The sequence below is a fragment of the Ornithorhynchus anatinus genome, chromosome 5 (genome assembly GCF_004115215.2).
Source record: "Ornithorhynchus anatinus isolate Pmale09 chromosome 5, mOrnAna1.pri.v4, whole genome shotgun sequence".
NCBI classification, from domain to species: Eukaryota; Metazoa; Chordata; class Mammalia; order Monotremata; family Ornithorhynchidae; genus Ornithorhynchus; species Ornithorhynchus anatinus.
The window spans coordinates 56,893,778-56,915,120 of record NC_041732.1 but is presented as its reverse complement, the minus strand read 5'-3'; the positions used below and the strand labels follow the sequence as shown (position 1 = coordinate 56,915,120).

General features: G+C 53.9%; 1 protein-coding gene across 2 annotated transcripts in view; it reads left to right on the top strand.

Moving 5' to 3' along the window:
* Nucleotides 1–6,011: 6,011 nt before the first annotated feature.
* The window catches only part of SSU72 (SSU72 homolog, RNA polymerase II CTD phosphatase), a 43,719-nt gene continuing 28,387 nt past the window's right edge, over nucleotides 6,012–21,343 (top strand). Inside the window, exons 1-2 of one of the 2 annotated variants that reach the window (XM_029065624.2) lie at nucleotides 6,012–6,173; nucleotides 20,364–20,507. In XM_029065624.2, coding sequence (XP_028921457.1) covers nucleotides 6,094–6,173; nucleotides 20,364–20,507 — 224 coding nt within the window. In that variant the 5' untranslated portion in view covers nucleotides 6,012–6,093. Of the gene's footprint in view, nucleotides 6,174–9,318; nucleotides 9,378–20,363; nucleotides 20,508–21,343 lie in introns of those variants that run through there. The other variant, XM_029065625.1, reaches the window with a different exon arrangement.

The following is a 21,343-nucleotide window of genomic DNA, read 5'->3' as shown; positions in this document are numbered from 1 at the left end:
GCCTGGAATGCCCTCCCTCCTCATATCTGTCAGACAATTACACTCCCTGAGATTACACATCTCCTTCCAGAGGCCTTCCCTGACTAAGCCCTCCTTTCATCTTCTCCCACTCCTGTCTGAGTCACCCTGACTCACTCCCTTTATTCATCCCCGCTCTGGCTCTGGCCCAACAGCAATTCTGTACATATCTATTTGCATATTTATTTATATTAACGGCTGTCTCCCCCCAGACTGTAAGATCTTTGTCCTCTGCACATAGTAAGTGCTCAATAAAGATTGAATGAATTGTGTGCAGATGACACACAGATCTATATCTCTGTCCGTCCTCTCCCCCTCTGTCCTGTCCTCTCCCCCTCCCTTCAGGCTCTTATCTCCTCCTGCCTCCAGGAGGTCTCCACCTGGATGTTGGCCTGCCACTTAAAACTCAACATGACCAACTGAGCTCCTCATCTTCCCTCCCAAGCCCGGTCCTCTCCCTGACTTCCCTATCACCGTGGATGGTACGACCATCCTTCCTGTCTCTCGGGCCCGCAACCTCGGTGTCATCTTTGACTCAGCTCTCTCATTCACTCCACACATCTGATCCGTTACCAAAACCTGCCGGTCTCACCTTTATAATATGGCCAAGATCCACCCTTTCCTCTCCACCCAAATGGCTACCTTACTGCTACGGGCTCTCGTAATATCCCGGCTAGACTACTGGGTCAGCCTTCTCTCTGATCTCCCTTCCTCCTCTCTCGCCCTGCTCCAGTCTATTCTTCACTCCGCTGCCCGGCTTATCTTCCTGCAGAAACGCTCTGGGCATGTCACTCCCCTTCTTAAAAACCTCCAGTGGTTGCCTATCAATCTCCGCACAAAACAAAAACTTCTCACTCTAGGCTTCGAGGCTCTCCATCACCTTGCCCCTTCCTACCTCTCCTCCCTTCTCTCTTTCTACTGCCCACCCCACACACTCCGCTCCTCTGCCGCCCACCTCCTCACCGTCCCTCGGTCTCGCCCATCCCGCCGTCGACCCCTGGGCCACGTCCTCCCGCGGTCCCGGAACGCCCTCCCTCCTCACCTCCGCCAAATTGATTCTCTTCTCCTCTTCAAAACCCTAGTTAAAGCTCACCTCCTCCAAGAGGCCTTCCCAAACTGAGCTCCCCTTTCCCTCTGCTCCCTCTACCCCCCCCCCTTCACCTCTCCACAGCTAAACCCTCTTCTCCCCCCTTTCACTCTGCTCCTCCCCCTCTCCCTTCCCATCCCCTCAGCACCGTACTCATCCGCTCAACTGTATATATCTTCATTACCCTATTTATTTTGTTAATGAGATGTACATCACCCTAATTCTATTTATTTGCTATTGTTTTAATGAGATGTTCTTCCCCTTGACTCTATTTATTGCCATTGTTCTTGTCTGCCTGTCTCCCCCGATTAGACTGTAAGCCCGTCAAAGGGCAGGAACTGTATCTGTTACCGATTTGTCCATTCCAAGCGCTTAGTACAGTGCTCTGCACATAGTAAGCACTCAATAAATACTATTGAATGAAGTGGGCAGGGGAATGTATCTGTTTATTGTTCTATTGTACTCCCCTAGTTGCTCAGTACAGTGCTCTGTATAGAGTGCTCAATAAATACGATTGACTGGTACTCTCCAAAGCTCTCAGTACAGTGCACTGCACACAGTAAACATTCAATAATATTTAACTGATTGATTAGGACCCTCTCCTTCAAAGTCTTATTGAAGGCACATCTTCTACAAGAAGCCTTCCCAGATTAAGCACCGCTTTTCCTCATCTCCCACTCTCTTCCACGTCCCCCGACTTGTTCCTTTTGCTCCTCCCCAGCTCCACCACACTTAATGTATAGCTCTGTTACTTTATCTGTATTGTTGTCTCTCTCCCCATCTCTAGACTGTGAGCTCATTGTGGGCAGGGACTGTCACTGTTCACCATTCTACCGTATTCTCCCAAGCACTTAGTACAGTGCTCTGCACAAGGTAAGTGCTTAATAAATACGATTTAATTAATTCACTCATTCAATCATATTTATTGAGCACTTACTGTGCGCAGAGCACTGTAGTAAGCGCTTGGAAAGTACAATTCAGCAACAAATAGAGACAATCCCTTCCCACAGCGGGAAGACAGGCATCAAAACAGATAAACGGGCATCAATAGCATCAGTATAAATAAATAGAATTATAGATATGTACATATCATTAATATAAATACATTGAGTTATAAATATGTAAATATATATACAAGTGCTGTTGGTGGGGGGGTAGAGCAAAGGGAGTGAGTTGGCACAATGGGAAAGGGAGGGGGAGCAGAGCAAAAGGGGGGCTTAGCTTGGGAAGACCTCCTGGAGGAGGTGAGCCTTCAGTAGGGCTTTGAAGGGGGCAAGTGTGATTGTTTGGCAGATTGGAGGAGGAAGGGCATTCCAGGCCAGAGGTAGGACGTGGGCCGGGGTCGATGGCGGGACAGGTGAGAACGAGGCCCAGTGAGAAGGTTAGCGGCACCAGAAGAGCGGAGTATGCGGGCTGGGCTGGAGAAAGAGAGAAGGGAGGGGAGGTAGGAGGGGGCAAGGGGATGGACAGCTTTGAAGCCAAGAGCGAGGAGTTTTTGCTCAATACGAAGGTTGATAGGCAACCACTGGAGGTTTTTGAGGAGGGGGGTGACAAGCTCAGAGCGTTTCTGTAGAAAGATGATTCATTCATTCAATAGTATTTATTGAGCACTTACTATGTGCAGAGCACTGTACTAAGCGCTTGGAATGTACAAACTGGCAACAGATAAAGACAGTCCCTGCCCATTGACGGGCTTAATGATCCGGGCTGCAGAATGAAGTTTAGATTAAAGTGGGGAGAAGCAGGAGGTTAGGAGGAACTGATCTCCTTATCTTCCCTCCCAAGCCCTGTCCTCTCCCTGACTTCCCTATCGCTGTGGATGGTACAACCATCGTTCCCGACTCTCAAGTAAGCAAGCTCGATGTCATCTTTGACTCAGCTCTCTCATTCACCCCACACATCCAATCCGTCACCGAGACCTGCCGGTCTCACCTTTATAATATCGCCAAGATCTGCCCTTTCCTCTCCACCCAAATGGCTATCTTACTGGTACAAGCTCTCATAATATTCCGGCTGGATTATTGTGTCAGCCTTCTCTCTGATCTCCCTTCCTCCTGTCTCTCCCTGCTCCAGTCTATTCTTCATTCTGCTGCCCGGTTCATCTTCCTGCAGAAATGCTCTGGGCATGTCACTCCCCTTCTTAAAAACCTCCAGTGGTTGCTATCAACCTCCGCAAGAAACAAAAACTTCTCACTCTAGGCTTCAAGGCTCTCCATCACCTTGCCTCCCTCCTACCTCTCCTCCCTTCTCTCTTTCTCCTGCCCACCCCGCTCGCTCCGCTCCTCTGCCGCCCACCTCCTCCCCATCCCCCATTCTCATCTATCCCGCCATTGACCCCTGGGCCACATCCTCCCGCTGTCCTGGTTTGCCCTCCCACCTCACCTCTGCCAAACTAACTCTCTTCCCCTCTTCAAAGCCCTACTGAGAGCTCACCTCCTCCAAGAGGCCTTCCCAGACTGAGCTTCCCCTTTTCCTTCTGCTCCCTCTGCTGCTAAGTCCCCTTTTCCCCTGCTTTCCCTCTGCTCCTCCCCCTCCCTTCCCCTCCCCTCAGCACTGTGCTCGTCCGCTCATTTATATATATTTTCATTACCCTATTTATTTTGTTAATGAGATGTACATCCCCTTGATTCTATTTATTGCTATTGTTTTAATGAGATGTACATCCCCTTGATTCTATTTATTGCTATTGTTTTTGTCTCTCTGTCCCCCCGATTAGACTGTAAGCCTGTCAATGGGCAGGGATTGCCTCTATCTGTTGCCGAATTGTACATTCCAAGCGCTTAGTACAGTGCTCTGCACATAGTAAGTGCTCAATAAATACGAATGAATGAATGAATGAATGAATGAATGAATGAATGAATGAATGAATGAATGAATGAGGTCAGAAGGAGGCTGATGCAGTAATCCAGTAGGGATAAGATGAGTGACTGTACTAATGGGGCAATAATAATGGTATTTTGTTAAGTGCTTACTATGTGCCAAGCACTGTTCTAAGCACCAGGGTAGATATGAAGTAATCTGATTGTACCACAGTCTTAATCTCCATTTTACAGATGAGGTCACCAAGGCCCAGGGAAGTGAAATGACTTGCCCAAAGTCATAGAGCTGACAAGTGGCGGGGCCAGGACTAGAACCCACAACCTCTGACTCCCAAGCCCGGGCTCTTGTCACTAAACCTCATTCCCTTGAGAGCAGCAGTCAGCGCTTAGAACAGTGCTTCGCACATAGTAAGCGCTTAATAATAATAATAATGTTGGTATTTGTTAAGCACTTACTGTGTGCAGAGCACTGTTCTTAAGTGCTGGGGTAGATACAGGGTGATGAGGATGTCCCACGTGAGGCTCACAGTCTTCGTCCCCATTTTACAGATGAGGGAACTGAGGCACTGAGAAGTGAAGTGACTTGCCCAAAGTCACTTTGCATCACTTTGTGATGGTGGAGCTGGGATTAGAAGCAGCGTGGCTCAGTGGCTCAGGCTTGGGAGTCGGAGGTCATGGGCTCGAAACCCAGCTCTGCCACTTGTCAGCTGTGTGACTGTGGGCACTTCTCTGTGCCTCAGTTCCCTCATCTGTAAAATGGGGATTAATAATAATAATAATAATAATAATAATAATGTTGGTATTTGTTAAGCGCTTACTATGTGCAGAGCACTGTTCTAAGTGCTGGGGTAGACACAGGGTAATCAGGTTGTCCTATGTGAGGCTCACAGTTAATCCCCATTTTACAGATGAGGTAACTGAGGCACAGAGAAGTGAAGTGACTTGTCCACAGTCACACAGCTGCCAAATGGCAGAGCCGGCATTCGAGCTCATGGCCTCTGACTCCCAAGCACGGGCTCTTTCCATTGAGCCATGTTGCTTCGCTAGTCTTAATCTCTAGATTAAGACTGTGAACTTTATGAGGAACAACCTGATTCCCCTGTACCTTCCCCAGCGCTTAGAACAGTGCTCTGCACATAGTCAGCGCTTAACAAATACCAACACGATTATTATTAGAACCCATGACCCCTGACTCCTAAACCCGTGTTCTTTCCACTTAGCCACGGTGCTTAACCAAGGCCACCATCATGATGTCAACTCCATTACCCTATTTATTTTGTTAATGAAATGTACATCGCCTTGATTCTATTTAGTTGCCATTGTTTTTACGAGATGTTCTTCCTCTTGACTCTATTTATTGCCATTGTTCTCGTCTGTCCGTCTCCCCCGATTAGACCGTAAACCCGTCAAACAGCAGGGACCGTCTCTATCTGTTGCCGACTTGTTCATTCCAAGCGCTTAGTACAGTGCTCTGCACATAGTAAGCGCTCAATAAATACTATTGAATGAATGAATGAACTTTAGTGTACTTCCCAAACACAGCTGGGTGACTGTGGGCAAGTCACTTCTCTGGGCCTCAGTTCCCTCATCTGTAAAATGGGGATGAAGACTGGGAGCCTCACGGGGGACCACCTCATTCCCCTGTATCTCCCCCAGCGCTTAGAACAGTGCCCTGCACCTAGTGAGCACTTAACAAATACTAACATTATTATTAATCAAGGCAGTGCTCTCCTCAGAGCAGGCGCCCCGTAAATCCTGCCTGACTGTCCTACAGATGGCCCCTCCCCCCGCCCAATTGTGACCTCATCTCCCTGGGATTATCCCACGGGATTATCCCCGAGCCGTCGGCCATCGAGAAAGGGGGAAGAGGGATTCGAACTCGCCCCTCAGGAGGGGTTGGGGCGCGACCGGAAGTTGGCGACGGCCGCCAAGGGAGGGAAGGCCGAAGGCCCCGGATGGAGCCGGGCCGTGTCCCGTCGTCCTCCGGGCGCTGAGAGGCCAAGGGGGGAGGGGGCGTGCGTGGGCACGTAGGCGACGTCGCCGTGCGCGTCCCCGCCCCCTGGCGTCGGGTTGCGTCAGTCTGGTCCGGGGGGCCGCCGCCGCCGCCATTTTGGTGGCGCGGAGGGTCGGCCGCGGGACTGGACGTCCGGCCTCGGGGCCGCCGCCGCCATGCCCTCGTCGCCGCTGCGGGTGGCCGTCGTCTGCTCGAGCAACCAGAACCGGAGCATGGAGGCGCACAACATCCTCAGGTAGCGCGGGGGTGGGCGGGGGAGGGAGGGAGGGAGGGAGGGAGGGAGGGAGGGCCCGGCTGGGGCCCAGGACCGGCTCCACCATCGGGCCTCGCCGTCCTTCCTCCCGCTCGTCGGGGCCCGGTACCCACCGGGGCCGCCCACACGTCTGCGGAAAGCTCTGTGTGTGTGTGTGTGTGTGTGTGTGTGTGTGTGTGTGTGTGTGTGTGCGCGCGCGCGGGGGGCGGCCCTCGGCCTCCTCCTCCGGACCCAAACCTTCCCCACCCGAACATGGCCGCGCTGGACATTTCCAGCTGCTTCTGGGCACACACCCGGAAACGGAGATCGGGGACAACCCGGGCCTGCCCAACCCTCCCCATCCTACGGGGCCGGAGCAGCTTTTTCCCCCCCGCCACCGGCGCTGCAGCCCTGATCATCCCACGGCCTCGCCCCTCTCAATCCCCATTAATCGATCGATCGATCGCCTTGATTAAGGGCGTGCCGCCGGCCCGGCACTGTCCGAAGCGCTTGGGAGACGACAGTAAACCAGAAGCGGACACATCGCCTGCCCACCCCGAGCTTACGGTCTAGAAAAACACGCATTGGCATTTATGGAGCGCTTACTGTGTGCCGAGCACTGTACTAAGCGCTTCGGAGAGTGTACTAGAACAGTAAGCAGACATATTGCCCGCCCACGACGAGCTTACGGTCTAGAAAAACATTCATTGGCATTTAAAGGGCGCTTACTGTGTGCCGAGCACTGTACTGAGCGCTTCGGAGAGTGTAGTAGAACAGTAAGCGGACATATTGCCTGCCCACGACGAGTTTACGGTCTAGAAAAACATTCATTGGCATTTAAAGGGCGCTTACTGTGTGCCGAGCACTGTACTAAGCGCTTCGGAGACTGTAGTAGAACAGTAAGCGGACATATTGCCTGCCCACGACGAGCTTACGGTCCAGAAAAACACTCAGTGGCATTTAAAGAGCGCTTACTGTGTGCCGAGCACTGTACTAAGCGCTTCGGAGAGTGTAGTAGACTAATAATGTTGGTATTTGTTAAGCGCTCACTATGTGCAGAGCACTGTTCTAAGCGCGGGGGGAGATACAGGGTAATCAGGTTGTCCCACGTGAGGCTCACAGTCTTAATCCCCATTTTATAGATGAGGGAACTGAGGCACAGAGAAGTTAAGTGACTTGCCCACAGTCACACAGCTGACAAGTGGCAGAGTCGGGATTCGAACCCATGAACTCTGACTCCCAAGCCCGGACTCTTTCCACTGAGTCACGCTGCTAATAAGCAGGCACATTGCCCACAACGAGCTTACTGTCTAGAGGAAAAATAGTCATTGGCATTTGTGGAGCGCTTATTGTGTGTCGAGCACTGTACTAAGCGCTTGGGAGAGTGTAGTAGAACAATAAGCAGGCACATCGCCTGCCCATAACGAGCTTACGGTCTAGAAAAACAGCACTCCTTGGCATTTATGGAGCGCTTACTGTGTGCAGAGCACTGTACTAGGCGCTTTGGAGACTACAGTAGATCAATGAGTAGGCACATTGCCCGCCCACAACGAGCTTGCTGTCTAGAGGAAAAACAGCACTCATTGGCATTTATGGAGCGCTTACTGTGTGTCAAGCACTGTACTAAGCTCTCGGAAGAGGACAGAAGATAAACAGGCTTATTCCTTGTCCACAATGAGCTTACAGTCTAGGGGAAAAACAGCACTCATTGGCATTTATGGAGCACTTACTGTGTGCTGAACACTGTACTAAGCCCTTGGGAGTGTATAGAAGAACAATAAACAGGCACATTCCCTGTTCACCACGAGCGTACAGTCTAGGGGAAAAATAGCCTTCAATCAGTCCCAATTATGGAGCGCTTACTGTGTGCCGAGCACTGTACTAAGTGCTTGGGAGAGTACAGAAGAACAATAAACAGGCACATTCCCTGCTCACAACGAGCATACAGTCTAGGGGAAAAACAGCCCTCAACCAGTCGCATTTGTGGAGCGCTTACTGTGTGCTGAGCACTGTACTAAGCGCTTGGAAGAGTACATACTAGAACCCATTCTGTGCCTGCAGCGAACTTTCAGTCCGAAGCCAAAATAGAGAATTCGTGACATTTGTATTCTTAGGGTTTCCCCCTTCACCCCTTAGAAATTTACCAATACTTTGGGGATTAGCCTCAAGAAAGCATTTCTGTCCACCGACCATCCAAGTCAGGCCAGGCCCTCCCTTCCCGAGCCGTGTATCTCTAAAAACGCTCTGCCAGTTAAAAAAAAAAAACCTTTTCCCCATAGTTTTGTTGTTTTTCAGTAATTAAAAGTTTTTAGCAGCCCCTAATGATTGTTTTCAGTTTGAGGATGTAGATTACCCAGGCTGGGCATTCCCCGGATAAGGCTGGGGAGTCAGTGAGCCTCTGCGTAATTAGCAAACTCAGTAGGGGAAGGCTTGGGGATTAGACATCAAACACACCACAAGGTAAGGTAAGCTAAAGAAGGAAGGGCAGGCCGAGAGCCGCCACCTGGTATTTTGGGAGGAATTTTACAATCCTCAGCACACACAAATCGGAGCAGTGTTGCTTCAAAAACACCGTGGCCTACAAGTCTGGTGGGAGGGTGGGAGTTTGGACCCAAAAGTCCTGATAGATTAAGAAAGAAAATAATAGGGGGGTTAGCCATCCGTGTTAAGTGTATCCTCTTTGCTTTTTGGTGCAGTTGTGATGCACGGCCATTTAAGAGGAGGGGAAAACTTGTTTCCCTTTTGTGTTCCTGTCACATGTCACCTTTGGGCCTATTAGGTAACTAGGCCACCTGCCCTTCCGGAACTGGGGCATTTTAGCATATCATCTGAGTGTGCTTTGTGAAGTCAACAGAGACGATCCTCGGCCTCCCTCCCTCCCAACCCCCCTCCACTGCTAGTCCTCAGTGCCACGCGTTCCTTTTTAACAGTCTGTGTGGGGGAGGGGAGTAACTGAGGCCGCCCACATTTGCTAAGAACAAGGTTCGTCTTTATAACTGGGCCCATGCCTCCCTGGATTATTTCTCACAAGCATCCTGTAGAATGCATTTCCCTGAACTGTTTGCCTCGCTTCCATTTTTGCCTTCTGTTCTGGAAGACTTGGAATTTTACCAGGCCTGGAAGCGCATCTGATTTATGGAGTCAGACTTTTCCAAACATGTGAATGACGCTCGAATGCCGTGATGGGTCACAAGTCACAATTGACAGGTAGATGCCATTTTGGAGACTAAGGATTGCAGCCGAAAAGCAGCGTGGCTTAATGGAAAGAGCCCAGGCCTGGGAGTCAGAGGACCTGGGTTCTAATTCTGGCTCCGCCACTTGTCTGCCATGTGATCCTGGGCAAGTCGCTTAACTTTTTTGGGCCTCAGTTATCTCATTTGTAAAATGGGGATTAAGACTGTGGGAGGGGGACTGAGTCCAACCTGATTAACTTTATCTACCCTGGTGATTAGTATAGTGCTGGCACATAAGAAGTGATCTCTTGACTTGGTTTCTGAAAGCAGATCCATCCTTCGAGTGGATCTTGGTATCTGGGGCTTTGTAGAACCAAAAGGACGGAAGTGGAATTAATTCAGACAATCCTGCTTTCCAGAAGCCATCTATAAATATAGTGGCTCATTTGTGGCTAGTTTTAGAAGGTAATAGTTTCTGGTCCCAGCAACTAAAATGGAAAATATTGAGGCTCCAAATAACATTTTGAGACATAAGCTTACAACCCTTCTGCCTTGGTACACTGACTTTAAGCAGCTGCACATTTTACAAATGTTTTTAGATAAAGGGGTCCTCTTAGATCAAAGCTACCAATTCATTTTTGGGTAAAAGGGAACTTCTACTTCATAGGCAGTTTGTTGGGTTTTTTTTAATGGTGACATGTAATGCTTGCAATTAAAATTACATCCCATGCTGTTTATCTCTTGGGCCCTTTACAAGCCCGAAGACTAAAGCCTGGGTTTGAAAGGTTGTCATCGTGCTCCCGTCCCTAGGTAGTGGAGTGGAGGTAAATTGGGTTTAGAAAGCTGTACTCTGGCTGCATTTTATAGCGCAGAGACCTCTTGATGTCTTATTCTGCTCCATTAAAATTTAAGAGAAGAGCCTTGATAAGCAACAGTTCTTCCAATGATATTGACCACCTCCAGTGCACACCAGATGTGGTCAGGGCTGAAAGCTAATCTCATTGGTCTCTTGGCTGAAAAGTTTCCATTTCTACTCAATGGATTCTGACCACCAAGTTCAGATTCACTTCAGTTTCTGGAGGGGTAGATTCGGTGGGTGAGAAAGGAAGATGGTTCCTGAGATAGAACCTTGGGGGCCTTAGGGAATTGTGGCTCCCCCGAGAAGTCCGTTCATTATGTCCTGCCTCTCCCTGCCTTGAGAGCGGAGTGGAAGGAATGACTCTGTAATTTTAACGACCGGAACGGACTTCTCTCCGGGTGTCTCCGACAAACCATTTTAGTGCTTCTGCGGGTTTTCTTCCATTGGTGACTACGTGGCCGGCACTGCTACGAGACCAGATGAACCATGAGAGGGGCCGTGGAGGAGCTTCCCTTCGGCGGTGATGGTCGAGCCCGGGAGGGACCGGGAGCCGGGGGGAGGTTATTGATTCTAGTGACCATGGCTCGGGTGGCACCCCTTGCACTCTTGCCCCGTGACTTCTCTTCCCGGGCAGTGCCCGAGAAAGGGTTTTACTTGCAGGACTTGTTGGGCCGGGGTGACCAGGGCTGTATCCGGCCGGAGGCGGTCTTCACTGTCCACGTTAGCCGGCTGTTTTTCGGGACGGGGCCCGCAGAACGCCTCCAGGGGGGCGGTCCTTCGGCGGGAAACCTTAGCCACTGGAGGCACGGCCCCCAGTGGGCAGAACCACGACTAGAACCCAAGTCCCGGTTCCCCGCCCCGGGCTCCTCCCGTTGGACCAAGCCGCAGGACACAGACCAGACCGGAGGGCCTGCTGCCATTCCACGACCAGGGTGAGCCCTCACCCCGAATTTCCGCACCGGGTGGCTGGGGGCCCTTCCCTAGGAAGGACGGGCCAGATCCGGAGAAGGTTTGAGTAGGGAAACCCTGACGGTCGGGGGGAAGGGGGCAGCTTCTGTTGGAGGATGGACTGGGAAGGATGCTACAGGTGAAACAGGCGACGGAGGCCGGGACGGCCTGCAGACCGCAAGCCCCACTGCGCCTCTGTAGTGTAGAACAAGTGGGTGCCCAAAGTCCCTTGCCACAGCTCTGCTTATATCTACACTCTTCCCACCTGTCGTGTCCGTGAGGTTTCTCTTCCTGAACCTGGATGGGGTCCCCGTTGTCTGGTCCGTCCAGTCCCGGGTTACCATTGCCACACTTAAATGACTCCAAGCTCATTGTGGATGGGGACCGTGTCTCCCAGACTATGTTGCATTGTACTCTCCCCAGCCCTCATTACAGTGCTCTGCACAAAGTAAGCACTCAAATACTACCGAATGAGAAAACGTACCCTGTGTTTGCTCCCCAAGGGTCCGCTACTACTTCTGCTAGAAGTATGTATTCTTCTGGGACGGTCACATTTCCAGTTTGCCACCTTAGACTCCCCGCGAGGGCATTTTGGCAACTGAGGCAGCAAATGTAGAATTTGTCCGCATGGGTTGTTTTTCACTGAGTTTTATATTTTCCCCTCATCTGACCTACCTGGTGAGGGGGGACGAGTCTGGGACATCCCAGCCCTCTCTTGAAGCAGTGCTCAACTCAAGCCCGCCCCTCCGGGAAGGCCCAAGACACCCCAGAAGCACCTGTGTGATCACCACAGAGCTGTTCACATGGTTTAAACAGCAGAAAGTTATTTTCGATATTCCGATTTTGCCGCTTACCCAGACCGCTCGGCCCCAGTGGCTCCCCCGATGTCGATTCTTCGTAGCAGCCCTTGGCGTATGTAGTGAGGATGGCGTGAGGTGTCTCCCCAAAAGGAACCAAAACCCAGGAGATCCAGTTGAGAAGCAAGTCCCCCGGCCCCAGGATGGGAGTGGCAGGAATGAAACGTATGCTTTCCTCAACCATCGGAGCATCTTTTCCTTTTCTCATAATGGTATTTAAGCGCTTACTTTATGTCAAGCACTGTTTTAAGCGCTGGGGCAGATACAAGCCAATCAGGTTGCACACAGTCCATGTCCCACGTGGGGATCACACTCTTAATCCCTATTTTACAGATGAGATAGCTGAGGCCCAGGGAAGTGAAGCAACTTGCCCGAGGCCACACAGCAGACAGGTGGCAGAGCTGAGACTAGAACTCAGGACTTCCAGACTCCCAGGCCCATGCTGTATCTTCTAGGCCATGCTGTTTCTCCGCCCCCTTGTCTGGGTGGAGGTGGGCATCGCCTCCGAGATCCTGGCCCGGCCGCCATTGGCTGACGTCCTGGGGTCCGAGTTCTTTGCTTGAGGGAAAGCTTCATCCCTGACATTTTTGGGCCCCCAGGCAAATTATCGCCATGGTCTTCTAACTGGCATGGTGTCATTTCCCAGTGGCACTCGGTTGCCCTGGGCAAATCACAGCAGGGCAGGCGGCTCCACCTCCCGAGCTGATTTCAAACCCACCGCTGAAGAGCCGGCGTCTCCTTGACAAGCGCCCCGCTCCTGCTTGAGTTACCTTTAAGGACCTATTTTTTGGTAGGAGGAGAAATGGAGTAGTCGGGGCCTGGCAACGTGGGGCTGAGGGGCTGTGACCGGATGGACCCTTCTGGGTTCTGAAGGCGGGGAGCGTGAGCAGTGGGGGCTGGCAAGACATAGCCCAAAAGCTAAGTATAAGAGAATAATCACGTGGGTCTTTGTTTTCAAGGCCCTGCCTATTTTCGAAGGGTTTATGACAGGCCGAACTGCTTAACTCCCTGAACGGTGACAGGTGAATGACAGCGCTAGTGTCATCTCTTGTCACCTGACTTTGTCATCCACGTAAGAGAGGCCCGCTACTAACAATTGGCTTTTCTAAGTGGAGCTGGCCGGCGAAGCCCCATCGGTATCGGGGGTTGAAAGAACCTCCCCCTTAAATTGTGAAAGGAGGGAGGGGTTCATGATTCTGTCTTCTCCTGTGGCTTCTGGACAGGGTGACTGGTTTCATTGGGCTTGCCCAGAGCACCGCTCGGTTCGACGGGCAAATGCCACTCCTCCCAGGACAAGCCAGTGAAGACTGTACAGGGAATGGGGGTCGGTTCATGCTGCTGTTACAGCCCTGCAGTCGTGGAGGCTGGAGCCCCCCAAGGGGGCGGGGGAGGCTCTGGGTGTAGCTGGGGAACTAAAGGAGAAAAGGGGTGACCCGTCCCTGGTCAAGAAGCTCCCAACCCCCAGGGCTGCCCTTCTCCCCTTCCCCCCAGTGAGGGCCCAATCAAGCCCCCCTGGAGCAAGGCGAGACCTCGGTTGCCCCATGGCCCCCAGGCAGCTGGGTGGCGGTGCTTTTGCCCCGGAGGTGCCCGCGGCTGAATGCAGGCGGTGGCGGACCCTCCACTCCCGGCACCCTGACTGAATGCCGGGGCGGCTGTGGTCGGCACTGCAGCCGGATCGGTTGTCCAGCGGGCGCTCGGCTTTCCGGCCCGGGACAGAGAGACAGAGGGGAAGTGCCTAGAGACAGCCCCGGGGCACAGAACGCAGACATCCCGCCTGCTGGGATTTGGGGAGGGCATTGCACCGTCCCTCCCGGCAAAATGCTCATACCAGTGGCGTGGGGACACTGACCCTTGTTGTCCACACTAGTGGCAGGAGATGGTCCCTGGCATGGTATGGATCTGTGGGCACTCTGTGGCCCCAATCCACCAAGCTCCGAATACCAGCACTGATCACTCCGGTTAGGGCGGTGGCCACTTGGCAGCATGGCATCATTCCAGCTGCCCAAGAAGGCACCGGCAGGACAGAACCGGTCACCCAAGGTTTGGAGGAGCCTGGCGGATAGGGCCAGAGGGGGCGAGTCAGCCTGCTGGCAAAGTTGGCTGAGGCAGAGTCCCCATCCTGCCCATCGCAGAGAGGGTGGTTCTAATACCCAGCCATTCTGCCCTCTCCTCCCTTCCCTGGTTTCCAGGGTCCCATAGTGACCCCTGCCAGCCTCCCTGTGACTGGCTGCTGCTCAATGTCCCTTTCCGCCCAATGTCCCCGTGTGACCTCCCCGCAGGCCGGGTTGGACGAGCAGCTTTTTCTAAAAGCATTCAGAGGTGGGTGGGCTCGTGGACCCAGAGGCCAACAGCGCCAGGCACGGTGCCCCACGTGTAGCAGCCACTCGAAGGACATAGAGGACAGTTAAGTGGAGGGACTGGGTTCTGGGTTCTCCGGGGACCTCCTCCTTTCCCCTTTGGGCCTCGACCGAGCACAGGAGCTGGCACCCAGTCTGCTGGCGGCCTGCCTGGGCAGACCGGGTGGATGAGGCTGGAAATTGTGCCTCCACTCGGGGCCCCTTCCACCTGTGGGCCAAACCACATCTCTTCTCTGGCCCTCCCACCTTCCCAGCTGTGGAGGAGAGGCCTCTGTTCCCCTGCAGACGTCCCCACCAGACTTCAGAGCTGCCGGGCAGAGCTCAACGTTGGGAACTTGGCACCCACCTTGCCACTGTTAGGCTTCAGTCCTCTTCCCACCCCTAAAGATTGGCAGTTAGGCAACCTGAGGAGTCCAAGCAATCTGGTCTCGTTTCAGTCAAAGGGCAACGGCAAAGTAGCCCAGGGCCACAAGTGCCGGCACCAGCTCCCTTAGCCGGCAGGGCCGGCCACTTCTGGTTCACTCCCGGCATCGGCACCCTTGTCCTGGCCGCCGGTCCTAACGGTGATGATAATGACAGTTATTGGTAAGTACTTATTGTGTGCCAAGCACTGGAAAAGATGTAAGATAATCACATAAGGAGCCTATGCTATTTGGTATTCCGGATGAGGGAGTACAGATTCTTAATTCCCATTTTACAGATGAGGGAGCCGATGCACGGAGAAATTAAGCCGACAGCCCACGGGCACTCGGCGAACATCGACGACTGAGCCGGGGCCGGAGCCCTTCCAGTCCTGAGATCGGGGTTCGAATTCCCGTTGTGGTTCTGCAGGGCGGGCGAGGAGCCACTGACGGAGATGGGCAATCTGAGCGGACCGCTGCATCCCCTCCCAGGCGCCGGCTGGGAAGAGGAAGAGCAGTCCCGGGCAGCGGGGTGGTCAGGTGGACCCGCTGGTCGGGAGAGGACGTGCTCCCCCTGGGGAGAGCCGGCCCGGCAGCCTCTGTGGCTCTCGGATCCGATCGCTCAGTCAGTGGTATTTATTGAACGCTTTACTACTGTGTACAGTGCACTGTACTTAGTGTTTGGGAAAGTACAATTCAACAGTGTTGGTGGTCTTGGTCCCTGCTTACAATGAGCTTATAGTCTGGGGGGGATACAGATATAAGTACACGGAATGTACATAAGGGCTGTGTGGCTGAGAGAGGATGAATAAAAGGGTGAATTTAAGTGCAAGGGTGACACAGGAGTGGGAAATGAGGGAATGAAGGAAACCTCTTGGAGGAGATGTGCCTTCCATAAAGCTCCCAAGGTGGGAAGAGTGATCATCTGTTGGATATGAAGAGGGAGGGCGATCCAGGCCGGGAAGGGGAAGTTTCAACAGCACCTGGTTGATCTAGGACAGTGTCAGCTTCTTGCCTCGGCCAGTGAGCTAATATAGGGCACGTTTTCTCAATCGGTGGGCCTTACTGAGCGCTTACTGTGTGCAGAGCACTGGAGAACTCGGGAGAGTACAAGACGGCAGAGTTGGGAGACCCTGCCCTCAAATAGGTTGTGGTCAATTAAGTGTAGCAACAGTGGCCGGGATGGGACAGACTGAACAAGAGGGACCTGGTCTAGGTCATGGGTTTGAATCCAGGCTCCGCCACTTGTCTGCAGTGGGACTTGGACAAGTCCCTTCACTTCTCTGGGCCTCCGTGACCTCATCTGTAAAACGGAGTTTGAGACTGTGAGCCGCAAGTGGGACAAGGAGTGCGTCCAGCCCGATTTGCTTGTATCCACCCCAGCGCTCAGTACAATGCCCGGCACACAGTAAGCGCTTAACAGATCCCCCAATTATTATTATTAGGTCCAAGAAGAGAAATCTCACAGACCTGACAGGTAGGGAGGGTGTATATGGCCTGGCCAGAGACCCAGCACTCTTGCTCCTCTCCAGAGCTGGGAGGAATCAGCTGGACTGGGTGGGGAGAGCAATCAATCAGGCAGTCAGCGATCTTTATTGAATGCTTACCATGCACAAACCACTGTTCTGAGAGCCTGGGAAAGTAGAATACCGTGGTGTCAGTAGACCAGTTCCCTGCCCACCACGAACTTTACAGTCTAGCGGGGTCAGCAGATGGCACCCTCATAGGAAAAGAGGACATGGAGAGGGCCGGCCGGAGTGGCAAGGTCAAACCAAACCCAGGCCCCTCCCGTCAGTAATGTCAACCCTATTTATTGAGCGCTTACCACTGCCCCCGACAGACATTTCCTCCACCACCTTTTTCTCTCTCCCAAACCAGCAGCCGGTGGGGCAAAACAGGAGAGGCGGTGGGTTGCGGGCCGTGCCGGGAGGAGCCCCAAACCCCAGAGGAACTTCGACCGATATTCAGCCTCCCACAGCCAAGGGGTCAGGATGTCCAGGGGCGACTCACGGCCCCTCCTTTCCCGGGCCGTGGGCCTCTGGGGCTGTCTGCCAGCTGGGCTTTCCCCGGGAGGTGGAGCGGCGGTTTCCTCAGTGGGGCTCCGGTGGGGTGGTCGTAGGCCCCCGACCACTTAGTACAGTGCGTAATGCCCAGTGGGCGCTTGGTAAGTACCTCCAAAACTTCAAGGAAGTGGGAATGGTGGTTTTTAAGGAAGCAACGTGGCCTAGTGGAAAGATCCTGGGTCTGGGAGTCAGAGGATCTGGGTTCTAATCTCAGTTCTTTCTCTTGCTGTGTGACCTCGGGCAAGTCACTTGACTTCTCTGTGCCTCAGTTACCTCATCTGTAAAAATGGGGATTGACTGTGAGCCCCATATGGGACAGCCTGATTTCCTTGAGTCTACCCTAGCACTTAGAACAGTGCTTGGCATGTAGTAAGCGCTTAACAAATACCATTATTAGTATTATTCTCTGTGTCTGTTTCCTCATCTGTTCAGACGGGATTCAATACTTGTTATAAGCTGTGAGCCCCATGTGGGACCTGACTATATTATATCTACCTCAGCGCTTAGGTCAATGCTTGACACATAGTAAGTGCTTAACAAATGCCACAATTGTTATTTTAGGTCACCCCCTCCTCCAGGAGCTCAGCAGGGTGTTTGGAGAAGGCCTCACCATGCCGTGCCCTTGGCTTTCTGAGGCGGGAGATGTGAGTGGCCCCGGTTGATGCCACGACCCAGCTGTCTCCCGCTCATCCTTGCCTCTCACAGCCTCTGAAGGCGGGGCTCCCCTGGCTTTTCCAGCCAACCTTGGGGATCTGGGGCCCACAGAAGGCAGGATCCTCGGGGGTTTTCCACAGGCCTCATGGTCGGACCGGCGATCCGCTCAACCCAGGGCTCTGTCGTGGACCATGGCCCCGGGAGACCGGGAGGCAGAAGGTGCTGGTTGCTCTCTTGGACGCCCGCCCTCCTGATCGGGGCTCGACTAGTCGACTACTCCCCCACTTCAGGCCCGCCCTTCGGTTCCCTCACTTTATCCAAACCTGTCTGGCACTTCCTGGTATCTCTTTGGCTGGCACAACTTCCTCTTACTGGGGCAAAGCCCACAAGTCTGCATGCCTACCCACCTCCACCCTGCCGCTGGGTGCGGAAGTGTTTGCTTTGGCTTGCTTTGAATCTGCCTCCCTGGATCTTTGGTGGAGGGAAGACTCCCTGGTCCTAGCGTTTGCCCAGTGTGCCAGCGGCACTCTTCATCTTTCCAGAGCCAAGAGCCCAAACCTAAGCTCTTTGAGGGCAGGTGTCATGTCCTCGATCTCCACAGTCTGTTTCTCCCCCAACCTCCCACCCCCCTTCTCTTGTATCCAGCAGGCAGTTGTGAGTGGTGAGAAGCAGCCCAGTGTAATGGATAGAGTACAGGTCAGGGAGTCAGACGGTCACGGGTCCTAAGGTCCTAATCCCGGCTCTGCCACTTGTCTGCTGTGTGACCTTGGGCAAGTCACTTCACTTCTCTGGGCCTCAGTTCCCTCATCTGTAAAATGGGGATTGAGACGGTGAGCCCCACAAGGGACAGGGACTGTGTCCAACTCGATTTGCTTGTTTGCACCCCAGTGCTTAGTACAATGCCTGGCACATAGTAAGCGCTTAACAAATACCATGATTATTATTATTCTGATTTTTCAGCCCATCCTCAAATGGAAGCTGCTCTACGGCCCCTCCCTTCAGGGTTTCCACACTTGTACCTTCTCCAGTTCTGGTTCATTCTGTGGTAGCAGCTGTCAGCATCCCGTGCAGAATTTTGGGGTGAAGGCGCACCCTGGTTGTGGACTGGCGAGATGCCCTCTGTCCTAATCCCTGTGCCTTGCAGTTGGTTCAGTGGAAGGAGCCCGGAGTGGGGAACCGGAAGGCCCGGGTTCTAGTCCCGGTCCTGCTGACTGGGGCACCGTGGCCGAGGTTTCCCGCCAAAGAACCACCCCAGGCGTCGTGCCAGATGGACATTGAAGATAGCGGCGACTCCCGTGGCAGCCAGTGCCTGCCGGTTTGCAGTTCCCTGCCGCAGTCCTGGCATCGCCCTGCCTATACGTGGGGGTCGTTAACTGGGCGGCGTGGCCGGAAGCAGCATTAAATGGTTTCTCCAGGCAGCTGGGCCCAGGGTTGCACGAGGGAAAATGTTTTCCTTTCCCTCAGAGTTTTCCCGTGGCTCCAAGGCTTCGGTAATATTCTTGCTAGCCTCCAGTCAGCTTTGCCTGGAAGGCTTAGACCCTTTCTCCATGGAGGCAGAAGCTAGGTGGGGGTCCTGAGGTGGGGGTGTTGGGGGAGTGCATCCACCCTGTGCCCAGCTTCTGCTGCCACAACACAAACACAGGAGGCTCTAGTCAATCCAGTGGGGGGTGGAGGGCTGACCAGAAATCCCTAGGCTTGGCAGGGGCTGGTCTGCGGGAGTGCTCAGCTTCCGGTTCTGGGAGGGGTCTCCAACCACAGGCAGCAAAACACTGACCTCTTCACGCACTGAAAAAGGAAGCCCTTCTGCGTCACAGCAGTGTCGTCCACTTCCCCTTTCCCAGTGTGGCCACATCTGTAGCCCCCATCCTCCCGCCTGGCAGAACTCCCCTAGGTGCCATCCTCCCGAGCAGGGAGGACAAGCCTAGAGGGAGTGACCACCCCTCTCTTTTTTTTATTTTAATTTTTTGGGGTGGTGTTATGTGCCAGACACTGTACTAAGCCCTAGGATAGATACAAATTAGTCAGATAGGACACAGCGCGGGGTCCCCTGTGGGGATCCCAGTCTTAATCCCCAATTTGCAGATGAGGGAACTGAGGTCCAGAGAAGTGACTTGCCCTAGGATAGATACAAATTAGTCAGATAGGACACAGTGCGGGTCCCCTGTGGGGATCCCAGTCTTAATCCCCAATTTGCAGATGAGGGAACTGAGGTCCAGAGAAGTGACTTGCCCAGGGTCACATAGCAGACAAGTGGCGGAGCCAGGGTTAGAACCAAGGTCCCCCTCGGCCCCTGCTCCAGGACGGTTAATGGGAGAAGTCGTCTCCGGGCATCGGGAGTTCAGTCTATCAACAAGGCCAATGGCCGCCGTGGGCTTTGGAGCAGCGAGGGAGGGGTCGGACCCTGGAACATGAAGAGTTTGGGGGAGAAAGAGGGGATGTCTGTCCGTTTCCTGCTCTGGACCCCGTTCTCCAAGTTCCCTCGGCTTCGTCCAGTCAAGAACTGGCACCATTCTCCAGCACCGCCTTCTTCCTTCCGTCGCTGGGGGGTGATGGGGACGACGGGGTGGTCTGGTGTCCGGAGAGCGGGGGATCGACCTGAGTATGTCCGCTGGCTACCTCAAAGCGGAAGGAAAGCCCCCCACTTAACCCCTTACCTCGTCCTGATGGGATTGTGGGGCCGCACCTTCTTCTGTCACCCCTTCCCGGCGGTGCCCAGGTGGGAAGGGAAGAGGCACTTTCCTTTGACCGGGCGGGTTGGGCCGGGTGCTCGGACAGCCGGACGAGGAGGGTCCTGGGCCCCTGGCGTAGCCCCTGAGACGCGTGGCTTTGGAAATCTCTCCGCCGCAGCAATTAAGAGCTTCCTCCTCTTTGTGTCTTTCAGCAAACGAGGATTCAGCGTCCGATCCTTCGGCACGGGGACGCACGTGAAACTCCCGGGACCAGCGCCAGACAAGCCGAATGTTTACGATTTCAAAACCACATACGATCAGATGTACAATGATCTGCTTAGGAAAGACAAAGAACTGTATCCCAGGGGAATGTCCTGTAAACCCCCCTCTGGTCGTCTCTGGAAGGTGTAATTTGTTCCTTAGCATCTGGAACCTGCAGGAGCCCGGCCTTAGCCTTCCGGGCAGGCCGGACCCGTGCGGGCGGGGGGGCTGGGGGGGGGGCGGGGTCAGGGGGCGGGGGGAGCTGGTCTCACGCTCAGTCTGGAAATCGCTCCCAAGTCAGGGTGCATGTGGTCCAGCCCGCCCGCCCCTCTCTGAGATGAGCCTGTTTCCCTTCTCCAAGCTGGCCGTCCGTCACTGCGCATAAGCCGTGAGTGGTGACTGTCCCGGTGTGGGGGGTGGCTTTCGGGGGATTTTCCCGGGGTGTTGGGGGGATGAGGGAGGGCCTTTCCCCGGGAACAGATGTGCGAGGGATTACAGGCCCAAGGCCGTGGGAAGTCGTAATTGCCGTAGCCCGGCAGGCAGTGCCTGGGATACCGCTTGCCTTTCCGCCGGCCACCGCTCTGACAGAGCCCTCGGGGGAGTAGGACGGCGAGGGGGCTGGCCAGGGTGACTTTGGTGCCCACTCCGGGACGCTCCGGACGGCCAGCTGGAGAAGGCCAAGGCCACCTCCATGCTTGATTGGTCCGGAGCAGACGTGCCGGGGACGGCCTTGCCCTCCAGAGGAGCGGAGGCAGGTTGGGCTGGGCGTGGTGAGTGTGGGAAGTCGGGGGGTTTTTTTTACCCCCTTTCCTCTGCCCCCTCCCACCCCCAACAATTGAAGAGCAGGAAAACTGAGTATCAGTGTCGTACCGGGCCCGTGGTCCGGCTCGTGCCACCCGAGACTGTTGTCGTGCCTTCTGTGGTTTGGATG